Here is a 24,236-nt window from a genome sequence, read left to right on the forward strand (position 1 = left end):
AATATAAGTGACAGATTCCAAAGTTCGATAAAGAAACTGCTTATCGGGCTCTCGGCGGAGTCATCGGAGAAAGAGCACGTGCTGAATCAGTAAGATTATTCTCCCTCACGTGCGATTTGAAACTACTCGTGCTCCATATTCGCGATGTCGAAAAATATTCGACTTTTTAACGAATTCAAGTGGAACGGCGAAAAAACTCACTTTGAGTCAAATACATAAGTCGATTTACAATTGCAAATTTATACAAGTTTATAATACAATATTATGAAAATTTATACAACGCGCGATTTTTATATAACTTTCAATAATTATATCGCGGCATTGCTGCAATAGTGTCATATCCGAAAAATGACAATTTTGAATTATTCATTGGAAAAGATGGATTTTGGCGTGTACTTTATCTGGTGATGAATAACTGAAAATTATCAATTTTCGAGATATGACACTATTGCAGCAATGTCGCGGTATAATCTTAATCTTTTTAAAATATTAAATATATCTATATGTATAAATAAAATTCGTGTTAATTGAAAGGAGAAAGAGCTTGTATAATATTCATCCTCTTAATTCTTATTTTGAATTTTATAATACCTTCCTCTTGACTTTTTAATTTTCTATCTCAAATGTGTTAAATAATTCTATGTTAATTGAGCTTTGTTTGGAATTTTTACAAGAAAAAAAAACTTAATTCCATGAATATCTCCTCTTTCTCTTTTTTTGTCGTTTATACAATTTTTATAGCAGTTTGAATAAAAATAAATTTTATTCTCTCTATTTAATCTACAACACTGGCTTCTTTTCGTGACTCGGCAGAAAAATTCGAAGCGATATCGGTGTAATAGCACGCTGCAAATAAGATAACGTCGCCCAAGGCCAACGCAAAGAAATTTAATCGGCGAGCGGAACGTATAGCCGTACGCTAACATGTCTCGAATATTGCCGTCTGTTGAATTCATCTGTTACAATCGAGTCGCGGAAGGAAGCGATTATTTGATCATGTCGGACACGCCGATGAACAGGAAGTCAGATTAGAATAATGGCGTGTGTTTTAGAATTACTGCAGGCGGATTCACGCGAGTTCTGTGCTCGCAGGATCCTCTCCTTTAATAATTTATTTTAGTCTTTCGCGCAATTTCCTTTTCGGAATTTGACATCCCTTGAAACTTGACAAAACAAGAAAAAAAAAGGAATAGAATTTGCGATGCTTTCGATTACTTTTGCTTGCGGTTGAGAAGATAAATTATATAAGAGACTATTAATAAACAAAAATAAATAAATCACGAGATCAATACATTCCGTCATCAAAATGTATACGCATCAAATTGTAAATATTCAAAAAAATTTTTATAAATATTTACAATTTCAGACGCAAAATTACAAATGTATAAAAATGTCGAATCGTTTTCGTTAAATTCTGAATGCGTCACCATTTGCAATGTATAGTTTATTTGCTCTGACAACAACGGGTCACTGTATGCCATGATTTATTTGGTCCAGCCTCAGGTACAGTTTTGCTACACGACGTCCCGGAGAAAGTTTGTATTGACAATATATTTTTTTTGTTGTATATTTTCGCTACGTGTACTCTTATATTTTTTACTCTTGTATTTTTACTTGTAGAGTTTCTTTTAAAAATTTAGTTTACATTGAATATTAAATAATAAAAAAATAAAGTTTTGAAAGTTTCTATTTTTACATCATATATAATACCGATGACTTTTGCAGAATAACTTTTCTTTTAAATTATTTTTCTTATAAATACGTAATTTATCTTGCGATCAAAGAACTTTCGCATTTCAGACAAATATAAATCTGTAATTGGAACATATTTTCTTTCGGGACACATTCTATAATACATCAATGAAAAAAATGTCTTCGCATTTATCAAATATTTTCACGTGATTCTTTTTTCTCATCAAAGAGCATAATTCCGATTAAAGCCAATTTCACCATTTTCTATTAACTTAAATATCGATTAAATATCAATTGTGATTAATTAATTTATTCTGAATCTGTTTAACAAATGTGATTGATTCCAATGGAATTGGAGTTAAGCTAATCTAAGATAATGAAATTGCAGGCCCTAAGGGGAAGAATGAAATATGCTTAATTGACGCACCATAAAGACTGAATTAAAAAAAAAAAAAACTCATGCTCTTTGAACGCCGATAATAGGGCTTAATCTTTCTCATAAATATACGGTGTCTCTGATGCATTGCTTTGGCCAAATAGAAGTTTCTACAAACGTTAAATGTCATTTACTGATTAGCAAAAGAATTTATGATGCAAAATATAGATCAATAAATTATAGCAAAATGGCAGATTTCGATAAGATCTATGAAATAAAGAATTGTAAGATTGTCGTCTCGAATATTTTGTTACAATTTTTCATATTAACTTCATATTAAATTCATATTAACGATTATATTAACTTTTATTTTTATAAATTTAAATAACGATTCAAATATTTTGATTATTGTAACACGTTTAACATTTTGCGCAGAATTATCGTACAAATGGTGTGATTCATTAGAAACATCGCCCTGTACATCGTAAGTCGAACATCGATACGTGACATTCATATAATTGAAAGAACGAGATCACACCGATTGCGTCAACATCACGTGTTTCTTGGCATTGTCAATAGTTTATCGTGGGAGTGTCACAACATCAAAGATATATTAAATTGTACTTATTACGCAATATAATTATGTACAAAAGATATTTCTAAACTTTGTAAGAAAAAAAAAATACGAAGCACAACGATATTTAACGCTAAATATGCTAAACATAAAAAAATGGAGCAACGAACAATTGAGATTTGCGAGATAACATAAAATCAATATATACAAGAAGATAATCGACACGCTAAAGAATTTTAAATGCACAGAAATGCACTGTGCGAGTTCGGATCCTTAATTTGTTCAATTAATGCTATATTGGGCAGCACACACTTTGTATGTTTCTTAATTATAAATCAAATTGAAGAGTTTTATTTAGAGAAGATTTATGAGATAAATCGTAATAATCGTGTTAATAGAACGGAAATATATATGGACAATCCAATAAAAGAATATAAAATAGTATCTGATCATATAAGATAAGATCGAACTTTAAAATATTTAAATCAGTCTCCGATCTCGGGAAGATCAGAAACGGATTTTCTTCGATCTCTCCATTATTTGGCCCATTTTCTACGGAGTTACTCAGCGCCGTAAAGTCGTTCCGCAATAAAGCAGATATAGATCTCTCGCATGTCTACCGTTATAAAGAAATAAGGCGAGCTTTGTGTAGCGTAAAGGCTGCACCGTGATTTCCGCGGTCCCTTTATTGCACGCGTATCAGCTGCAATAAACGAGCGAATTACCGAAGTGACGGTACAAATCCCGCCGTCTTTCTTTCCGCAAAGTTCGAAGAACTTCATAGCTTATCTTGGCCTTGCCATTGTTATCAGCACGATCGATATTATTACTGCGATTGTGCGCGCTTGTTGACGATTAGCTCTTCTCGCTTCGTCGCGTTGTATTCCATTAATTATATTCCATTAGCCAATGATAATTATAGTACAGAGATGTAATTACTTCGCGCCGTCGGGCCTTTCAAGACTTCGGTTACATTGGATTGTTCATAAATGAGTGCAAACTATAAATTTATCGCGATATGACAAACGGTTTGACGCAACGAATTTCCGCGTTAGATTTCGCAATCAGATACGATGGCGATGATACGAAATGCCGTATCTCTATATCTCTGCAAAATATGAACTTTAAAAAGAAAAGAAAACTTTTTCAGGAATTACATAAATATCAATTATTTGAATGACATTCTTCTAATTCTGCGCAATTAAGCGATTAAGCTCGTTCATTGTTGAATAGATTTTTTGCATTTTTACACTTCTATATCTTATCCTAGTATTCTCAATTTAGATTCTCATTTACAATTCCGTGGTGGCAACTCCCCAATACTGCTGCATCCTCGTGGCGTCCTGCTCCAGCGAGTCCATGCCGTTTCTCTCCTGGATAACGGCGAAATCGTACTCGAGATTATACGGCATCAGCCTCTGCAGGCTGCCGAAGTAGGCGGCGTTCGGTCCTCCGTTCAGCATTCTTCGTCCGCTGCCGAAGCGGACCATTGGCGGTCGTGGTAGCGAGGGGTTGAAGGAACGGGCGCTGCCGAACCGCTTCGACAGGAAGGGCAGGTTGCTTCCCAGCTGTGGCGTCGACCTCGACTGGCCGCGATGCAACGGCGCCTTCGTCAGCGTGTCCAACTCCTTGTCGAATAGCAGCTGAGTGTTCTGCTCGAGCATATACTCCCAGCAACGGAATTGCTCCTCGCTGAGAGCACTAGATCTTTCCGAGATAGCATCCTCTTGTGTAGATAGACAGGATGATACCTGAGAAATAAAGAGAGAATTGAAATTTAATATATGTGGATATCGTATTTTTTACATTTTACGTCTATATTTCTTGTTGATTACTTCTGTGTGTGTATTTTTTATGAAAATATTGACGAGCGTCAAAAGAAATAAACTGTCACCAATTTTTATTTGCTACCTCAGTAAAAAAGACCGTAACTTTTAGCGCTTTTGCCAGAGCGTGACGTTTTTATAAAAATATTTTCTCACGAAGCAATATATCAACGAAGAGACTCGACTTTACTTTTCGCATGCTGTTTTCCTGCATGAGAACACTCTGATGAGCCTTATTTGTCGCCCTGGCGGCCGCACTTCCGGACCACATTCTTCCGGATGGATGACGAGACTTGAAAGTGCTGTCGCTGGCCTGATCGGACTGTCCACTTGGCGAACTGCGGTCGTCTCTGTACGGAGGACTTTCGTTTTCCTGCGTCGATCTGGAGTTCTTGAAGTACCTTCCGGAACCACCGTGAACCTTGTTAGATCTACAAATACCAAGCAAATGCCAATGAAATAAATTTTATAGCAATATATTCTTTTTGAAAAATAAAATTCTCACAATTAGTTCCCAAATATTCCAGTAGAAAAATTGTAATCTTTTTATATTTAAAAAAACAATAAGAAGAAATTTAGACATTTCTGATAAAGAAGACAATTCTAATAATTACGAAAATTAGAATTTTAACTTTTTTTTATCAGTATTTAAAAAATGTTAATCCATACTTTTAAATAAACGTATTTTTGTGTAATAAAAATATATAAATCGTATTTCTTCAGAATAAAAAATACTAATTATTTAAATGTTTGTACAGTTATCAGAAAAGTATTATATATATTGCTTTCTTGCATATTTTAGATGTTTTGATGTATAATCACTCATTGATCAACTCATTTTCCATAATTTTGTAACAGCATTCTATTTCCTTTACCTGCTCACAATGTTCTTTAACACGCCATTAAGATAATAGCCTTCGTTCGCGTGACAACAGCAGGCAGCCGGTGGCTTATGCGTCGCGGGTGGCACGCAACAAGGACAAGGGCACACGCTATCGCCTTGGCTTCGGTTTTTACCAACGGCATGCCTGAGTTCACGCATGAGCTGATCCATGTCGCCCGGGCTCGGTCCCGCCATCCGGACGACGATGATGCTTAAATTGTCCTCCGCGCCGTAAGCCTGCGCGAGATCCTGAAGTCTCTTGGCGGCCAGGACGGGACTCGCTTCAGCTCTGGCCTCCCTCACGGCTTCCTGGACGCTCAGGACCTCCCATAATTTCCGATTAGCGACTATGACAAATTCATCGTCGTCCTCCAGGGCGACTTCCTCGTATATCGGATCGGGCACCGCCAACGGGAACATGGCCGCGTTACCAAGTTGATTCTTAACTGTCTGAGACTTCTTGGACTTAGCGAAGGTCAAGGGACCCGCGGCTCTGCACAGGACAGCTTTGGCGTCCCCGGTGGAAGCCACCTTCAGAGAATACTTGGTCGAGGATTTTGGATATCCTTGCTGCGACGGCAATTTCACGACGTGGACCAGAGTTGCGTCTACGCCGTACTTCTGACCCTTCTCCTTGAGCTCTCTATGCGCCGACAGCAGGGTGTATTTCAGATATTCCTTCGACGTCTCCCGGACCGTTCGTTCCTCCAGTAAGAGGCGGGGGATCATTTCCTGAAGAGCGCTAGGTGCTTCCTGGTTGGAACCACCATCGAATATGCCGAACAGACCCTCGATGTTGCAAAAGGATGGCATTCGCACTTGGGAAATGTACAACCTGTATGCAAACGTGAGATTTTTATACTGATCGCAATGCATATTTATAATATATTATACAAAGTTGTTTGTTTCTCAAAAACAAGATATAATAATGCGATTTTTTAGAATTTATTAAAAATAAATTTCTTGTAATAAGGAAGTGGTATCTCTTACAATTTATCTATAATCTTGAGGAAAATACATAAAAATAACAATCTTACTTTTCGCGCGAACCGGCAGTTTCCGAAAAGCCCAATCGCCATGGTTGTTCGGTGTTCTTTTCCGCCGCGACGATTTCTTGTTGATGCGGATGAGATGGCAGACTAGGTCTGTTCTGTCCAGACACATCTACTAAAGAAATCGGCCTTTGGGATCTGTAGTCCTGGAACTGTCGCGGGTCCACGTGCAGTCGAGAGTTGCAGGAAATGTCAAGAAATTGCAGTTGCGGCGGTACTAGTGTGGCCAGATTTACCCTATCCAATTGATTATGCGCCAGATCCAGCACCTGGATAGATAAATATTTCATCTCGTGTTTTTATTAGTTGCATGCATTATTAGTATTTTTTGTAAATTTCTTTTATAAATATTTTCTACGTTGACATATGTTATTTAGAAACAAGCACTCTCCAAATATCGTAACTTCATGAAATATATTTATACACGACTATACATACAAAATTATTTTATTAAAATTATTCTATGGCAACAAAAATATATTTCGCAGAAACTAAAAATCATATATAATAATAAATTCAATTATAAATAAATACAATTTTTCACGGTTTATATAATATAATAAAACAAAATCACAAAAAATGAGAGAGAAACAAGAAGAAAAAATATTTTATTTCTCGTATTTTTATATATTTTAGTTAGATTTTCTAGTTTTTTTTATACAAGTATAAAACATAATTATTATTTATGTATTTATACAAAAAAATATATATCTATCTCATTTCATATATTCTTTATTTATATTTTTATATCTACATTTGATAAAATTTTTAAAGAATCGATTGCTGCAAGCTTTCATTTCTCAAGTCAGTTCTATATAAATATGAATTAACTAACATCTTTGAGAATCAATAATCTTTTCCGTCTAAGTAAGCAGAGAATGTGGAACGAGAATTTGGATTGCAAGCCACGTGTCTCGTTTACGTAAATTGCTCAATATGAATTAATGATATTCATACACGTTGTACGACTATCTCATATTTAATATCTCACCTTCAAGGACGTTGTTCTACTGAACGTGGGACACGTTAATAGCCGATTAGAATGCACGCGTAGCACACGCAAGTGTCGCAGATTCGCCACGTTGTCCGGAAGGTACTGCAATCGGTTTCCAGATAACACCAATTCTTCCAGATCGCCCCACGCAGCTATGCAACTGCAGCATCACAATTTTAATAATAAAACGTTATAATAACGTAATAATAAAATTATTTTAAATATCCATCTGTGTCAGTATTCAAATCGTACTTTTCGTCTGACTTTTGTACAGTTTACTGAAATATCTTTTTATTGTATCCACACTTCGCGTCCGTTATTTGTTATCTGATAACCGATATAAAATTATCGATTAAAATTGTTCTTTCCTGTATCCCTTTATGTGTCCCAAAGAATGAAGATAGGCTCACCTTTCCGGAAGTGTGTCCAGGGTGTTGTAAGCGATATGAAGAATTCTCAAAGACGTAAACTTCGCGAGGGCGTCTAGAGCGGTATCGGTTAGACAATTTGCCGTGACGTATAATTTCTCCAAGGTATGCGATCCCTGGTGAATTTTGCCGGCCTCTTCGCGATACGGAAGTTCGGAGAGGCGATTGTTGGAGAGGTTCAAAACTTTCATCCTGAAAAGAAGATCGAAGTCTAAACTCCATTGAGTAGGTACAAAACATTTATGATAAAAGAAACGCCATGATTTTATTTCAGACGGTTAAATATGTGTTTTATAAGAGCTTTCTCTCTCTTTTTAAACTGATATAAATGTGATTATTGCTTTTGTAAATTAGATACAATATTGCTTCATATTATTCATTCTCACGATTTTGAAACGCAAATATGAATTTATTTATTATTTGAATTTATATGAGATACGCGGTCAATGTCTTACTTTTCGGTGTTAGCGAAAAAACTCGTTGGCAACGTGGTCAACATGTTGCCCTGAAGAGTTAAATGGACGATATTCAATGGTCTCCTGGGCGGCGGTAGGGCTTGTAGTCGGTTGTGAGGCAGATGGAGAACTTCTAGTCTCGAGGGTTGCGACAACAATCTGTCTGGGAGAGCCGTGAGAGCATTGTGCGATGCGAAAAGGACGCGCAATGCTGGCAATTCAGTTGTCCATTCCGGTAACGCGTCTAAATTATTGCTGAGCGAAGAGCGATAAAAAAAAACAAGTTTTCACATAAAATAGAAATAAATTAAATAATAATTAAATAATAAAAAATACACATTTTAAAATTCACTGGTTATTAAATGACTTATTAAACGACTTGCTAAAATATATTTAATTGCTGTTAAACAGACTGCAAATTATTTTTATATATTTGAACCAAAAATTAAAGTGCTTGGATAAAAAATATAAAAAATAAAAATAATTTAAATATATTAAATAAAGTAAAGTTTTGCAGATAACTTTTATTAGTTGATAGTATTTCATAAATTTTAGACTGATTTAATGTATTAATATACATAATAATTTATATTGCATTCACTCACTATGAAACATCCAGATGCTCCAAATTAATTGGCACAGGTTCGACGATTAGTTTTTTTAATCCTGCAAATAAAAATAATTATTTTTATTCTAATTTAATTATTTTATATTTTATTCTTCATTTCTGTCGCGGTATATTAAATAAGTAATAAAAAATTATCGGCCAATGCATATAAAAGTCTAGACTCACTATTATTTCCAGCAATAAGCGATACAAGGTTTCGTCCGCAAAGAGTTAATTCCGTTAAATTATTTCGTCCGCAGCGTACACTTCTCAATTCTTGTAGAGCACTGATATCCAGTTTTTCAATGCTATTTTCGCTCACATCCAGATGCGTCAGATTCTTTGTTCGTGAAAAAGAAAGAGAAATAATAAATGCCAAAGTTTGAAGTTAATTACTTTTTTATCTTATTTTTTTTCGAAAAAAAGCTTTATTTGTAAAGTGAATTAAAAAGAAACAGATATATAAAAATAAAAATTTCATAACAGATATAAACTTACGCCATAATTTCCTAAAATTATATTTCCTTTCAGTTGATTATTTCTTAGATTGATCTTGTGCAAATTACTATGATTGACTTTCTCATCCTTGTATGACTTTCCGTGATCTGTCTTCGACAGAACTTCCTGTGGATTGGTTATTATGTAATAAATAAAATATCTTAAAAATTTGAAAAGTTTTATCAAGTCATGATTTGCAGAATTAAAAAATTTAGATTTTATTATATAAAAAAGCTAATAATTAATTAATAAAGAAATATTAAGAAAAATTTTACAGAAAAAATGTTTCCTTTTTGTTTTATGATTTTGTGATTGAGAGAGTTTATTTTAAGAACATAGGCACTTATACATTTAAGGGCCATTTGAGGGATTGAAGGTTGTTAGTTCAAAATTTGATCGACAGAGGGCCGTTAAGATGATATATATCTCGTAAATAAAATTCGGTTTCGTTGGTTATATAAGGACCATTATGAGTTCAGTTCGTTACTCTGGTTTCCCTTCAAACCACGTATAAATCTTTCGCCTTTTACTAAAGATTTCCGTGGAGGGGAACATATGATGAGTCTATAACAATTTTTTGATGTACCCAGCGAAAGCTGGGTCGTAAGTTAATCTAAAATTAATACGTTTAGAAAAATACATAGTTAAATCTGTTTCAAAATCGAGAGTTCATTTATGGGCCCATGCATTTACGGGCCTTTGGAAAGATTCTACAATTAATACGTGTAGAAAAATATACATAGTTAAATCGATTACAAAATCGAGACTCATTTATGGGCCCATGCACATACACATACGGACCTTTTGAGATTCGACACTGTCAGTTTAAAACCTAATCTCGACAGAGGGCCAATAGGATGAACTGTATCTCGTAAGTAAAATTCGGTTTCCCGGTCTATTTTAGGACCGTTATGAGGTTGGTTTCGTCACTCTAGTTTCCTTTCAGACCACGTATAAATCTTTCGCCTTTTACTAAAGATTTCCGTGGAGGGGAACACTTGATAGAGTTTATAACAATTTTTTGATGTACCCAGCAAAAGCTGGGTCGTAAATTAATCCAAAATTAATATATCCAGGTTATACACTATATGTATATAGTTCTATTTCAAAGTTGTGGCGATTGTGGATTTTATAATAATTACGTACTCTTTCTTCCATGTACAACTTAACTTGAACATAATAAATTTTGCATTCAAATTATTTTTCTATATGTGTGACTCATTAGACATGTATACATATATGCATGTCTAATGAGCATGCATATATTTTTATATACATATATGTGCGTGTGTGTGTGATAAAAATATTTTTATCGTTATGCACAAAATATTTTTTCTCTACCAACAAATTATTTTTTCTTATTTACCTTTATATATATAAATATTTTGGAATATAAAATTGCTAAATGATTTTTAAATAATTTAATTTTAGATTGAGTGTTTATTCGATTTTCATTATAAAACTCAAAGATTTATATACTTGTAAAATTGTTCATCCACATGAATTTTTAATAAAAGGTAAAAGATTTATTGATGGGAAACCAAAGTCATGAATTAAACCAATCATAACATTGTTTGTATTCATAAAAAATGTTATTTTTAAACAATTTCCATTTACTAAACATTTTTATAAACTTATAAACAATATATGTATATATATGCGTGTACAGTTGTCTATAGAACTAATAATATAATTGTGCCAATGTTTAACTATCCTTAATTAAATGTATATGTATATGTGTCTTTTAATGTAATATGAATAAATGATTAAAACAGTGTAACACATATTTGTTTTTGAAAAAATCTTATAAAATTATAAAAAATACAAACTATTACACAAATTTTTCGGAATATTTTTTCATTTAATAACATTATTCTTTTTATATAAAAGAAGTCTAGATTCTTTAGATTCTAGAATCTTTTTAAGAAATGTAATTTAGTTATAATAATATATCACATATGTAGCTCAAATATGTACGAAAAAGTTAAAAGATATTAGAGAATTTAATTAAAATTCTTTTGGATATTTTTAGTTTGAACCCGACGCGACGCTATATGACAAACGGTATTTTTATTATAGCGTATATGTATAATCAATAATAGGTACATAGTCAGTATTGAAATGTTTATGTGTCAGACACGTGTGAATAGTTAAAACTAAACTACAAGGGTCAAGGTCGGATATGTAAAGCGAATCAATAAAAACCGCTTAGAATTCACGTACTTAATATTACTTTTATCAGAATATTCCACTTTATCGCTTTCACTGTAATCTATCTAACATCAAACGCATTTCAGATATCTATGTGATCTATTTATAATTTTATGTACACGGTACATTTTAATGTATATCATTTTTCATCAATTTATAAATCGTCTGAGTGATTTTTAGAACTTAGTTTATTCATATTAATTTTATCATTTATTATTAAAATTTATTATATCATACAAGATAGTCTAACTTACTGTCAGAGTGAGAGCTCGCATGTTGAAAAAGGATGGTACGGTGTTGAGTAAATTTCCGACGAGGGAAATATTCCTCAGGTTTCTCAGCCGTGTCACTTCGTCCGGTAGGTCCTTGATGGCATTACGGTCAAGGATCAGCTCTTTCAAACTGCAACATGGTGATAACGTTATGTTAAGGAAGGATTACACGCGAATAAATTAACAAATTGCCTCGCGTTTTATTTTAAAAATATTAATATTATTAGTATAATTCTTAATTATCATTTAAGAATTAAAAAACTCGAGTCGACTTTGAGTTAATGTTATTTCATTTATATTCTTCTTGTATTTAAATAAGTTTGTTTATTTTTTCCTTATAATTGAAACTCAATTTCCATCTTTAGCATTATAAAATATTATAAATATATTTTTATCCATTACTATCTATACAGAAAAATTAATACAAAAATAAAAATTATCAAAAAAATAAAGATATAGAAATAAAGATTTCATTATACTGAATATAATGTAAAATTAGAGAATCTTTTATTATTCACAATTTATTATTCACAGGATAGAAATTTGCTAAAAATTATTTTGAATTTTTTGTTATTTTTTGTTAAAGTATTAACCAAGGAAGAATCTGTATCTGGAAGAGTTCATTCATAAATTACAGTTTTTGTGACGTGGCAGCAGTGCAGTTTTTAGCTACTGTGAATTGTATCCCGAAGCTTCGGACACGCGAGTCGGTGAACCTAAACGAGCGAGCCGCCCACAGGATGTGCACTTGAGTAGAAAGTTTCGAATTATAGTGAAAACCTTCGTTGCAGTAAGCATCTGTGTCATCGGACAGACTTTCGATTTTTGCCATCAAAACAGTAGCAGTTCTTATCAATAAACGCATTTAATTCGGCGAGAAATTTGAAATCCTTATTTTCTTGTTAAATCAATTACGTATAATGTGCCTTAAAATTAAGTCAGATTACAATTGATTCTTTAAAAGACAATCATTAAAGATACTAGTTTTTGCGATATGAGCAATTGAAAATACAAGAACTTTATATTCAATTTAAAAAATTTTAGAGCATTATATAAAATATCGTATTTTTAGTACAAGAAAGAGAAAACAAGAGTAACGAACTGACAAATGAATTTCGAAAAGGCTTACATAAATGTTTTTACGATTACAAAACATTTTAAAAATTTCTAGAAATAAGTCACTTATGAATAACATCAAGAATAATTGTATTCACAAAAGATAATTATAGATTGTTAATAAAAATCCGATGCGAGAAAAATTAAAAAACTAATAAATATCGATTGTAACATATCGTAAATAAATGTATCATTATCATCGTCAGCGTTTTCTTTACGAAGCCGTCGTTTTATTTTAGAACACGCACTCGTTATTTCTCACCTGGTTTGGCACTTCTTGCTTTTTGATGTTTGCTGCGCACACGTTCGTTTAAGAGCGTTCAAGTACCCGAAGTACTTTCTTTGGTACGCTCGGTAAATATGATTGTTATCATCAAGTAATATTTTGTTCGAAGAACACTCGTTCTATATTCCGATTTCACTTTTACAAATTCCTTTCTTCTATTGTAGTTTTAATAATCACACGTAGAGAAATATTTGGGTATTGAAACCACAAGTATCCGGGATAATTTATATTTTATTAAATTAGTTGCTGTGATATGTCTTATGTTGTAGGGTTACTTTTAATAAATAAAAATATGTGTGTTATGTAAAAAAACGTAACGTCACGTTATACAAGTGTTAAAAATTACTTGTATATCGACGAGTTTTTTCCCGATATTGCATTCTTTCCGAATGCCGAGTGCAAAGTCCTGGAATATCTTGGCACATTGTAAACGACATTACGCCCCCGATGCGAGCGACATTCTCACTTTGCCAGGCAAATTTTGTGAATTGCGTACACAGCACACGCAGAACTTTCACCATCGAATGCGTAAAGCGAATGCTTTATATACTGAAAGTGGTGAGATCTAAATTTTCACCGTGCAGATACAATTTTTACAACACGACTTTTAACGTCGAGCGTGCACGGTAGTGCGCGGATTTTGAGGATCGGGATTGTCACTGGATCGTGGACCAAGTCTTCGCCGTAATCTCCTCGACCACGGGATTTTCGGCGGCGACTCGGAAGCGATCTCCGCGCGGCTTTTCGCGGTGCGATTTTCGCGCGGCCGGAGATGCACACCCGCGGCGGCTCTTCCGAGGACTAAAGAGGTCGGTTGAAAGGCGAACTTATTCCTCTTGAGGATACCGTCTTGTGGCGAGGGAAGAAGAGGGAGGCAAGACCGAGGATGGGTTGGCTGACCACTCTGATGTAACAGAACAGAAATTGTCTGCCGCGGTGTACGAAGCGGGACCGAGCGATAATGCGCCGTGGCTTAGACCGGACATGCACTGACGATGGCCGGCACCAGCCACGGTGAAATCCTTGTTACACATAATACCTTAATTCCGCGTGAATAACGTCGTCAAATTATGCCGTTTGAAGTATAATACGCGATACCACAAACGCGTATCTCCGCGTTGAAATCTGCCCGAATGTCTGCCGGGATAATAATTCAGGAATATTTGTGCTTTAGTACGTTTAATTATATAGAAACTATTTTGGACGTTCAAATTATTCAAAAGCCGACGAGATAGTGCCGAGATTAATATACAGTATGAATAGTGAGAGATGGTTTTAGCATAAGAGAATTAACTGCGTGGTCATCGAATGTAATTTAAATGAACAAACAAATTTAATTATGCCTAATAAAGATTTAAATGATTCTATGATTCTCTCTATGATTCTCGTCGTAAGACATTTTATCTTTGAAAACCTTTTGTTCGCTCATATCTGGGTCAGCTGTACCTGGAGCGACGGAAGCATCCGCATTATCGCGCCAGTCGTATAATCTTAAATTCAGATTCGGTTTTCTCTCGTTTTTGGGCGCTTCGTTTGACTCGATCGTCGAAAGTGAATCATGCAAAATTGCCTTAAAGTGCCCGACTCTTCCTGCGGTAGAACGGGGTTAGGCAACATCAGGAGTCGTGCGCCGAGGCAGTGGCGCGAGACGGCGAGACTCGGGTGGAAACCGGCGCACGCGAGCCAAGGAAAAGGTGAATGTCTATGGAACTTATGTCGGACTTGGCGAGTACTTCATCCCGGGCAATTAGATCTCTCAGCGAGGTCCTCGTAAACGAACGTGAATTTCCAGAAGTACTATCGTTACGCCACTGTGATTCACAATCGAAAGCATCGGCGCGTGGAAACCCGTGGTTTTGAGAAAAACGAGAAAAATTTCATTACATATACGTCTTCATAATTTTTAATACCGATATATATATTATATTATACCTGAGCAAAATGTAAAATTCCCCGCGTTTACGCAAGCAGTTTGGTGTTTAAAAACAAATTTAACTATTATATCTTCAAAATTCTTACATTTCTAGAAAATGAGAATATTCTTTGGTTGCAATTCGAGAAGCAGGCGTGAATTCAATTAAATGAAAACGTGAAAGTAGACGCAGTTCGCGCTAGTGTTTTCGCAAAATAAATTGAAAACCGCTTAATGGTGAAGGAAAATACTTTAAATTTAGATAAAAGATATTATTTTAGACACCAGATATATCTATTAACATACATTGTGTAGATCTTCTATTTAGATTTAGGAAAAGGGGTCAGAGATACGCTAAAGCTATATTAACTTGGCTCGATTATGGCCTTTCTAATGGCGGTCTAATGAACATTTTGTTTATCTAAACAACCACTGAAAAATGGGAGAGGGACAGGATAGTGTCACCTAACCGTAACGATCATCAAGACTTAAGTTCCGTAAATTCGCCTATGAGTTCGCCGATGGCGAGCCCGTGAGAGGAGCACTTTTACCTTCCATGCGTGTGTGCGCGCGTGCAGCGACGTCGTCGTGTTCACACCCCGTAGTTCCTCCCCCCGGTATCCTCATTTCCGGTCGGTGGAAAGCGGTTTTCGAGAAACTTTATGTAATCTCCGTCTCGATTGTGCGTCTTTCCCCTCCCCCTCTCGTAAGATCAGATTTTTTGCGTTGTCTAAAGTTGCGCGGTACTAAGAAATTTATTGTTTCTTTGTGATCTTTATAATGTCTCGAGCTCAATGATACAAAATATCTTATAATACAAATTGTACATAAGTTTAAGAATCGTGACATTTTACGATCACGAGTAACAAGAAGAAAAATTGCATTTCGTTGTCATGTCACTTAATTATTTTTCATTATTTTACTTTTGTTTCAATTATTAAAGATTTGTTTAGTACATTGAAAAAACAATATAACTGATAGAGGACATGTTTAGATTTATTTCTAAAGAAATTTATATATTTTAACAAATTTAAAACTGATTATAGAATGATTATAAAAATAAATACAAATTATAAATCAAGAATTGAAAAATTTTTGAAAAATTTACTTCGTCGTCATTTTAATTTATCCACAATATTTGAATTCCCTAATACGTGGCTCTTTATTTCAAAACGGAAGGATTAAATTCATTTCGATGTATTATGCAATTCTCTATAATCGATTTTACATGTTTCTCGAGTTCTAATATCGGCAGTCATCGTATGTTTTTCGGGAAATCGGACAATTAACAGCACTATTCAATCATTATCACTCGCGCTGATTTTCCACACGAATTCGTTATCAGCACTGATCGACAATAGCTCGCGTGATTAATGTGTTAGTAATTAATTGTACTCCTAGATTGACGTACATAAATCAGGCGATACGGAGGGGAAAATTCAGCCGCGCATGCACATTGATGCATACAAGCCGCTATGCCGATTTATAAAATAGATAATTCATTGCAGCGAACGCTAAGAAAAACAATGAAAAAGAAATGTATTCGGGATTCTCGAAAAGCCCGATTATCACGAGCTCGAGTGTTTTCTCGTAATACGCTCGAAGATAAAAAAACCGGGATCGCAATTCTTCAATCAAAGTCTACTGAAATAGGAAACAAGTGATATAACACTGATAAAAAGATTTTAGAGATAACTGCTAGTCTGATAAACATCTGATCTCTCCTGATAACGGAGAATAAACAAGCGAGGAAGTCTCTTCCGTTTAAAAAGGGATTATCTATAATCTACTGTCGTCGTAAATAAAGCAGATAGATGAATACGTAAGTAAATGAAAAATTATACACGTACTTGATCAGTCGACAGATGTCAGCCGGAATTATCTCGATCTTGTTGTCCGAGAGATTAAGGTAGGTCAACGCCGACAGCTCCAGCAGTTCCCTCGGGATTCTGTGGAGATTGTTGCTCTCCAGATGAACGGCATGAAGTTTGGGAAACCTGCGCGAAAGGGGGAGAGACGGGGAATGAAGAGTTACGTACGAATTAACTACTAATTAAAGTTTCCTTGCAATCTCGCCGCATTTGTGCTATCGGACACTCACACGCTTTTCTTTGCTCTTATCGGAGAAGGGGGTTAATCTATCCGCGCTCTAATTACTCGATATTCCGCAAGAATTAATTTAATTTCTCCTTTTGTCTGTCTTATCGGCTCTTTCTTTCGTTAATCTCATTGAAGTGCGGGTGCTCGGTTACTTATATATACTTAACTTTTTTTTTTCATCGGATAATAATCGGAGAAAGTCAGAAGTAAAATGGAAAATGGAAGAGTAAGGTAAATTTTTTTGTATTTTTCCAGAAGCGATTTAATATGACTGCAGAAGAAAGTGTACCTGTGCAGAAGCTTCAGATTGTTATCAACGTTAGTGAACTGGTTGCATCCTAATGCGAGCTCCTCTATCGCCGCAAAAGCTATCGCGCTGTCGGGAAGCCTTGATAGGCCCGCCTTGCTCAAGTCCAAACTTTTGGGGCATGTCGACAATTGCGTAGCCTGTAAAAACACGAAAGAGCATGTGATATGTTAATGTCGTAAATATTTTATAACAAGATATAATTAATAATAAAGAAAAACAAGATAGATAAAATAAATGTACGTTAATAATGTTTAATAACTAAAGTAAAAGTTAACTAAAAGTATCTGAAAAATATCTTTCTCGATTTTTATTACGAGAAATCCTTGAACTCGATTAAGTATTACGTATTATGAGAATTTTATTACACCACAATATTGTATATTTCCGTTTCAAAGTAAGACAAATTTATTGTAGGCAAATGGAGAAAATGATAGCTGCCAGATATATTATTATTATTAGATTATTTATTGCGCAATTGGATTATTATTGCGATTTTCATAATCCTATGTATGCCGTGTTTACCTCCAAGGAATCCGTGTCTATGGTGTCGTCTCTATCAAAGTCATACTCCTCCATGATAGCAATCAAATCTCCGACACGCACCATCTTCCGAACCGCCGCATATTCTTGCGCGACACGCACGTTTCGCATCGAGCGTGCGATTTAATTAAAATTCACGGTTCACTTTGACGTAATCATCATTCCGAAGCTACATAATTTACCTCGTAGAGTGTAACAGTTCGTTCAAAAGTTTATTCACGAGGATGCCGTAAAATCTCGCTTTCATCACATCTGCATTATAACGTTTAATTTTATATTACTACATTTCAAACGTCGACTTTAAAATTACAAATCGCATTATCTTAATTAATGTTGACTTCAGTGAGTGACGTGTTCCGTTCCGTTGTGATTCTTCGTATATTACGGAGCAATAGTTTCGTTCAGATCAATTGATTCGTTAGTGTAGCTACAGACGGGAGAGAGAGAGAAGGGGGGGGGAGGAGGAGGAGAAGGGAGAGAAACAGAGAAATCGCTTAATAACGAATCAATAATTTAACAATATCCGTACGCGGCGCGATGATTAATCAGACACAGAGTATCGTGTTCGTCGGAGCAGACGTCCAAACGAAACAAGCGAACGAATTTTAACGTTGTAATTTCGTCACGTCGTTTCGATTTGTTCTTCCGAGGGTTGTGCATTCGAAATTACAAAACAGTCAATCGACATGGCGCAATTATTGGATCGCGCACAAATACGAACAGTTCGCGAATCTAAAAAATAGAGTGATATATGATGCGCGCAATAAAATAAAACAATTTCACGTGGAGTTACAGTTACTGCGTGCGTGTGCGTGCGTGTAAAAGGATATATATTTTACTATCTTTTATTAAACATTTGTGTGTACGTGTGCTAATATATTATATCTATACAATTTGATAATATATCATGTCCACACAATGAGTCTTCAAACAAAATTTTATAACAAAGAGATCAATAAGTTCTAAATTGATAATATAACCAATTTTAAGAAAATAAAATTTAAATACATTTAGTGAAAAATAAAATTAAAATAATTTAATTAAAATTAATTGCACTAAATAAAATTCTAGAGTTATACATTCTTTACAACAAATTTAAATATAAATAAAATAACGATGAAAATAAATAAATAATAAATATAATTTACATTTCAATAATTCTTTGTACTTTATTGAAAAATTTAATTATTATTGTTTCATTTCTATTTGCTTTTAATATACGCCCAGTAATAATTCATTCTGCGTCTACATTTCGCTTTTTATACGCTCTCCGTTGACTCGATTTTGGACCACTTTATCGTTGAATAATCCAAAGATTATAATGCATTCAGCCTTGCTGAACTTCATTGTAAGAAACCAACGTAAAGTAGCGGCGGTGCACGAGCAATATTTGTGCCGACAAGTATTGTTCTGCTCGTTGCCCCGGCTACGAATAGCCTCTCATTGTCCGCGGCGAATTTTCAACCGAACAATGAAGACGTCAGTCATGGCTTTCTTATCGGCGTTAGATTCGTCCGCGATCGCGCGCGGACCGCCCTAAAACAATACGACGGAAAAATCTCTGCCAGTATCATTAGAAAGCAGAACGTCGCGCACCAGATCGAACCATAACAAAAAAGAAACGTGAAAAACTCCACATTATTGTGTTTAGCGAAGAAAGGAAAGCTAAATGAAACTTTAATTTGTAAAAGTATCATTTATAGCCAAGTCGACAGAAATTTCCCCAAAACCAGATTAATTTTTTAATGTGTCATATCGAATTCGAAGATCGACCCAAAGAACGAAGAAGAAATCAAAAAGATCTCGATTTTTCAGGATTCGTTTATATTCAAACATTTTTATGTGGCTTGTTGTTTTTATGGAAAAATAAATTTGACTGAATAATTTTATCTCATATTGTCATATTTTCATATTCACATTTGTCATATTGACATTTTGTCTATTATAGGAATTAACATATTCTTCTAGACTAATAGTTTGGATCGTTCTAATTAAGCTAAGTGCTAATGTTTGCTTATTAATAATTATCATTCTCGACTTGACAGATCTTCGAAGCTTGGTAGCTTCTTAACGGATTCACAGCATAAAATTTCTCGTCGCGTAATATATAATGCAGTTTCCCATAATAATCGAGATTTTTTCGTCGGGACGCCATTAGAGGAAGTGTCACCGTTGATGAAGGGGAAAATGGGATTACGTGGAAAAGAGAGCGATACCGTGTCGCGGGAAAGAGCTCGGAGTCGCGTGAGCGAGCACGATCGTCGCATGACGATTAATTTCCGGTCGGGCGGCATCAAATCCGACGGGGAAAGTGATTTACGTTTTAGACGTGTACACGCGCTATACGTATAGTCTTATATAATCGAACGTTCGGCAAATTTAGAAGCGAGTCTTTTTCACGGGGAGTCCTCCGGGGCATTCATAATCGGGGTTTAAGGTGATCAGATTCGTTCGAGCGATACGCTTCTGATGCGAAGTTCCCGGCGCGGCGCAGCAGCACCCCGATGGTAGTATCCTCAGATTTAACTCCACTCTTCCATCGTCTCAATTCCACCAATTTCCCGACGATAATTTCCCATCGGAACCCCGCGCGATCGATCGATGCTACCTTCCGATCGTGACTTCGGGTTCGCTGACCGTCCTCGAGTTTCCACTCGATCCGGAACTCGGATGCAGGATGAGGGGGATGAAGAAGAGGGAAAAAAAGAGAGAGAGAAAGAGAAAGAGCTGCGAAGGATATAGAAAACGGAGAGAAAAAGGAGGTGAAAAAAGTCGCGCATACATTGTCGGCCGGTTGATACACGCCGGCGATGGGTTGAAAACGAGAAGGAAACGAGACGAAACGACGACGTTTCTATAGCTAACGGACGCGCTTAGCGTGAAGAGCCGTGATAGAAAGGGGCAGCCGGGCACCAAACGAGTGAAGACGTAGAGGAAGGGACAAAAGAAGAAGCTCCGCGTGTCCCCGGGCTGTCTGTACTCGTCGATGGCTAACGAGGGAAGTAACTTTCCCGAGAAAGTTTCGGGCCAGTCGATACTGATGCGTCAAGCGAGCTGCGATAATCTGCCGCATGAAATCCAGGACTAGGGGCAAAGGAGATCGCAGTGTGAGAAAGAGAAAGAGAGAGAGAGACAAAGGGAGGGGGAAGGAGCGGAACACGATCTCTTCTTGGCGAGAATCACTCTTTTAGCGTTGGAAACTTTCTGTCTTCTCTCCTTTTTCTCGTTTATTTTTTATTTTTTTATTTTAACAGTGCGGTCAAGTTGGGGTCAAGCCTTGCGAGTCAAACCTAACGAAGATAAATAATCCTTGAGGATCCTGTGCGCGTGAAATCAGGGATGCTACGAAAATGATGGGCTGCGAAATAGATTCAGCGCGATGTGTGTGTGTGTGTGTGTGTGTGTGTGTGTATGCACGTGTGCGTGACGCACGAATTATTATGAGATATAATTAGCGAGTACTGTTATCACATCGGACGTGAATTCGCTTAACATCGCATACCGTTCGGCACGTGCGTAGCCGTGCTAAATTTATGATGTGAATTATGTAAACCGTTAAACGAGTCTTCTCGAAACAATTGGCGAGAACAATCGTGGCAATTACGGGGAATAGGCGAGAGGCGGATTAAGGACGAAAGAGTAGCCGATTAGGGAAAGTTGATAATTAAGATTATTGCCTTTAATAGCACGACGCGTTAATCCTCATGACCGATTTAATGCACAGTCATCTTGAATTACAGTAATCGGCGTTAAACGATACACCGACGTTGCGAAACGAGCTGTTAATTGAATGTTTCTGAAATGTGAACTTGTATTTTTGTTAGCATTTGATTGTTTGTTACACACACGTTAAACAGCATACAATTGTTTTTCTAAAAATATAAAAATATCGAAAATATTTTTTTATAACATTTTTTTTATAAAATCATAAATAACGTAATAGATCTTTAATATATTATTATTTATCGCAACACGATTTTATATACAATGGACAAAATACTTCATCAATTATTGGATCCATATATAAAGTGATATGTATGTGTGGAAAGTTTTACGATTCCCTTGACACTCACAAAATTTCGCTCAACCGCGAATTCTTTTTTAATGTCCCTGCGAAATTAACACTGGGATCTATTTCCGGTTTAATAACAGGTACCGTCCGCGTTGAGTCAGATGAATAGCGCTTAATCGATTATTGGCAACCGCGTATCGGTGGTTTGCGCGAACGGTTAAAAATTCTGACCGCAACGCATGTGCCGATCAATTTCCCGGGATAGTGCCTGAAGGGGAAACGCGGCAACGACGTTCAATCGCGCCCTCGAGAGCTTCTTTGACATTTTGGACTTTTAATTAATTGCCCCCGATATAGCGATCGTGTTAATTTTGATAATTAGCGTTTGATTAAAGCATGTATATATGGTTTTATAGAAGTCGCGCACATCAGAGCGTCACGCGAAAATTGTCATGTTTTACTCACTTTTTAGCAGAATTGCTGAAATTAAATTTTTCGGTGAAACAATTCTCAACAAAAATTTAATTGTGTAATCCATTTTTTACAAAGGTAAAAATTTTATAAAAGTTGTTCCCACAAAATTTAATTTACCGAATTTAATTTTCTAATGTCTAAACGGTCCCCGCATTTATGCTGAGCTTTGAATCCGCGCGAAGGGGAGACGGGCTGAAAATTTGCGAAGATACGTACTTAATATGAGCTTAATGAAAACTTTACAAAATATTCCCAGCATCCGGACGATGAACATTGGCCTCTTTCCAACGAGCGTCTTAATTCCATCGATTTCCAAAGTTATACGCACGATCGCGAAGTAAAACGCTCGTTCATATACAAATGCAAAACGTCTGAGATACTTATGTACGTTTGCATCTCCCTGCGAGAGAGATTCGGAATTCTTCAACCGAATGTCGCGCGCGTCGTCCCGAGTGTCACCCGAAAAAGACGGTCGAGAGAAACACTGGTCTAGCTGGTCCCGTCGTCTCCGTCTCTGCTCGCCGGATACGGAGCATTATTCACGACTACCGCCGGCACGTCACTGAGGAGTCGCGCGAGAGACTTTGTCGCGTGTCCCGCGGCACGTAAGGCGGAAGAGAGCACGCTCAGGTGCTTAGCATTGCGCAATTTTTGCGTCTGCTAGACACTTCGGGATTTCCAGCCCCGGGGGCCGCCATACGGAGGGACGACACGTAGATACTGCTCCGACATTGACATCTAGCCGCTGGGAAAATACACAAGCGCATAAACACACGCGCATGCATTCGTGAGTGAAAATTCTCGACCTCCTCGACGTGATCCTTATTCTCAACTTGACTGTATGAGATGCACCTCTATCTAGTTACGAGATAAAAATTTTCGAGAAAAATGTGAAATTTTGTTGTTTCAATAAAAAATTCGAAAGGAGAAAAGAGAAAATATTACAAATTACGACGTAAAAGATGTTATAGATAATTATCTTATTTCAATTTTAAATTACATATGTAAGTACTTTGTTATTTATATAAGAAAGCGTATATAAATAAACGTTACATTTACGTTATTTGATATCTGTATATTTAATATCAATAAAAATTAAAAAATCAAAATTTACTATCTGAGCAGTTAAAAAAATTGAGTCATATCAGCATCCATTTTAAGTGATTAAAAAATTTTTTCTATATTAATTCAAAGAATTCAAGAATTTAGGAAGAAAAAAAAGATTTGCGGAACTTGCTCATTTTCTTGGTACTATCAAAACGTTTCTGCAGTAGATACGCGGTGGTCGAAATAAAGGTAATGTTGACGACATGGTTGAACCCTCGCGAAAGATTGGCGACGCGTTTATCCATTTTTTCTTTCTCAATTACGGGGACGCATTGCGCAATCTTCGTGATGCGGCCAGAAGACTTCCCTAATGGCCAATTTGAAGATCAATTTCGCGTGCCCGTACCGTTGGAATGCACATAACGGTTCGCGTACATCCGCGCTTCTTCGTCTCTTCCATGAGATAGAAGAGTTCAGCTGAACAAAAGTTCAGCCTGCGCCACCTCCTCGTCAGTTTTTATTTTTTTCACAGCGAGATATCGATTAAGCCGCCTCGTCACCGTAACATCGC

The 24,236-nt window shown here is 35.9% G+C and overlaps 1 protein-coding gene across 1 annotated transcript in view; it reads right to left on the reverse strand.

Moving 5' to 3' along the window:
• Nucleotides 1-1,649: 1,649 nt before the first annotated feature.
• The window catches only part of LOC105447795 (PH domain leucine-rich repeat-containing protein phosphatase 2), a 65,329-nt gene continuing 42,742 nt past the window's right edge, over nt 1,650-24,236 (reverse strand). The window contains exons 5-17 of the mRNA XM_011686002.1: nt 17,572-17,729; nt 17,033-17,179; nt 11,851-11,998; nt 9,386-9,511; nt 9,074-9,227; nt 8,886-8,946; nt 8,281-8,535; nt 7,808-8,017; nt 7,395-7,557; nt 6,389-6,672; nt 5,344-6,186; nt 4,659-4,899; nt 1,650-4,393 (exon numbers count right to left, since the gene is read on the reverse strand). Coding sequence (XP_011684304.1) covers nt 3,935-4,393; nt 4,659-4,899; nt 5,344-6,186; nt 6,389-6,672; nt 7,395-7,557; nt 7,808-8,017; nt 8,281-8,535; nt 8,886-8,946; nt 9,074-9,227; nt 9,386-9,511; nt 11,851-11,998; nt 17,033-17,179; nt 17,572-17,729 — 3,249 coding nt within the window. The 3' untranslated portion in view covers nt 1,650-3,934. The remainder of the gene's footprint in view (nt 4,394-4,658; nt 4,900-5,343; nt 6,187-6,388; nt 6,673-7,394; nt 7,558-7,807; nt 8,018-8,280; nt 8,536-8,885; nt 8,947-9,073; nt 9,228-9,385; nt 9,512-11,850; nt 11,999-17,032; nt 17,180-17,571; nt 17,730-24,236) is intronic.

This window comes from Wasmannia auropunctata, unplaced genomic scaffold, assembly GCF_000956235.1.
Source record: "Wasmannia auropunctata unplaced genomic scaffold, wasmannia.A_1.0 LD336092.1, whole genome shotgun sequence".
In the NCBI taxonomy this organism is placed as follows: Eukaryota; Metazoa; Arthropoda; class Insecta; order Hymenoptera; family Formicidae; genus Wasmannia; species Wasmannia auropunctata.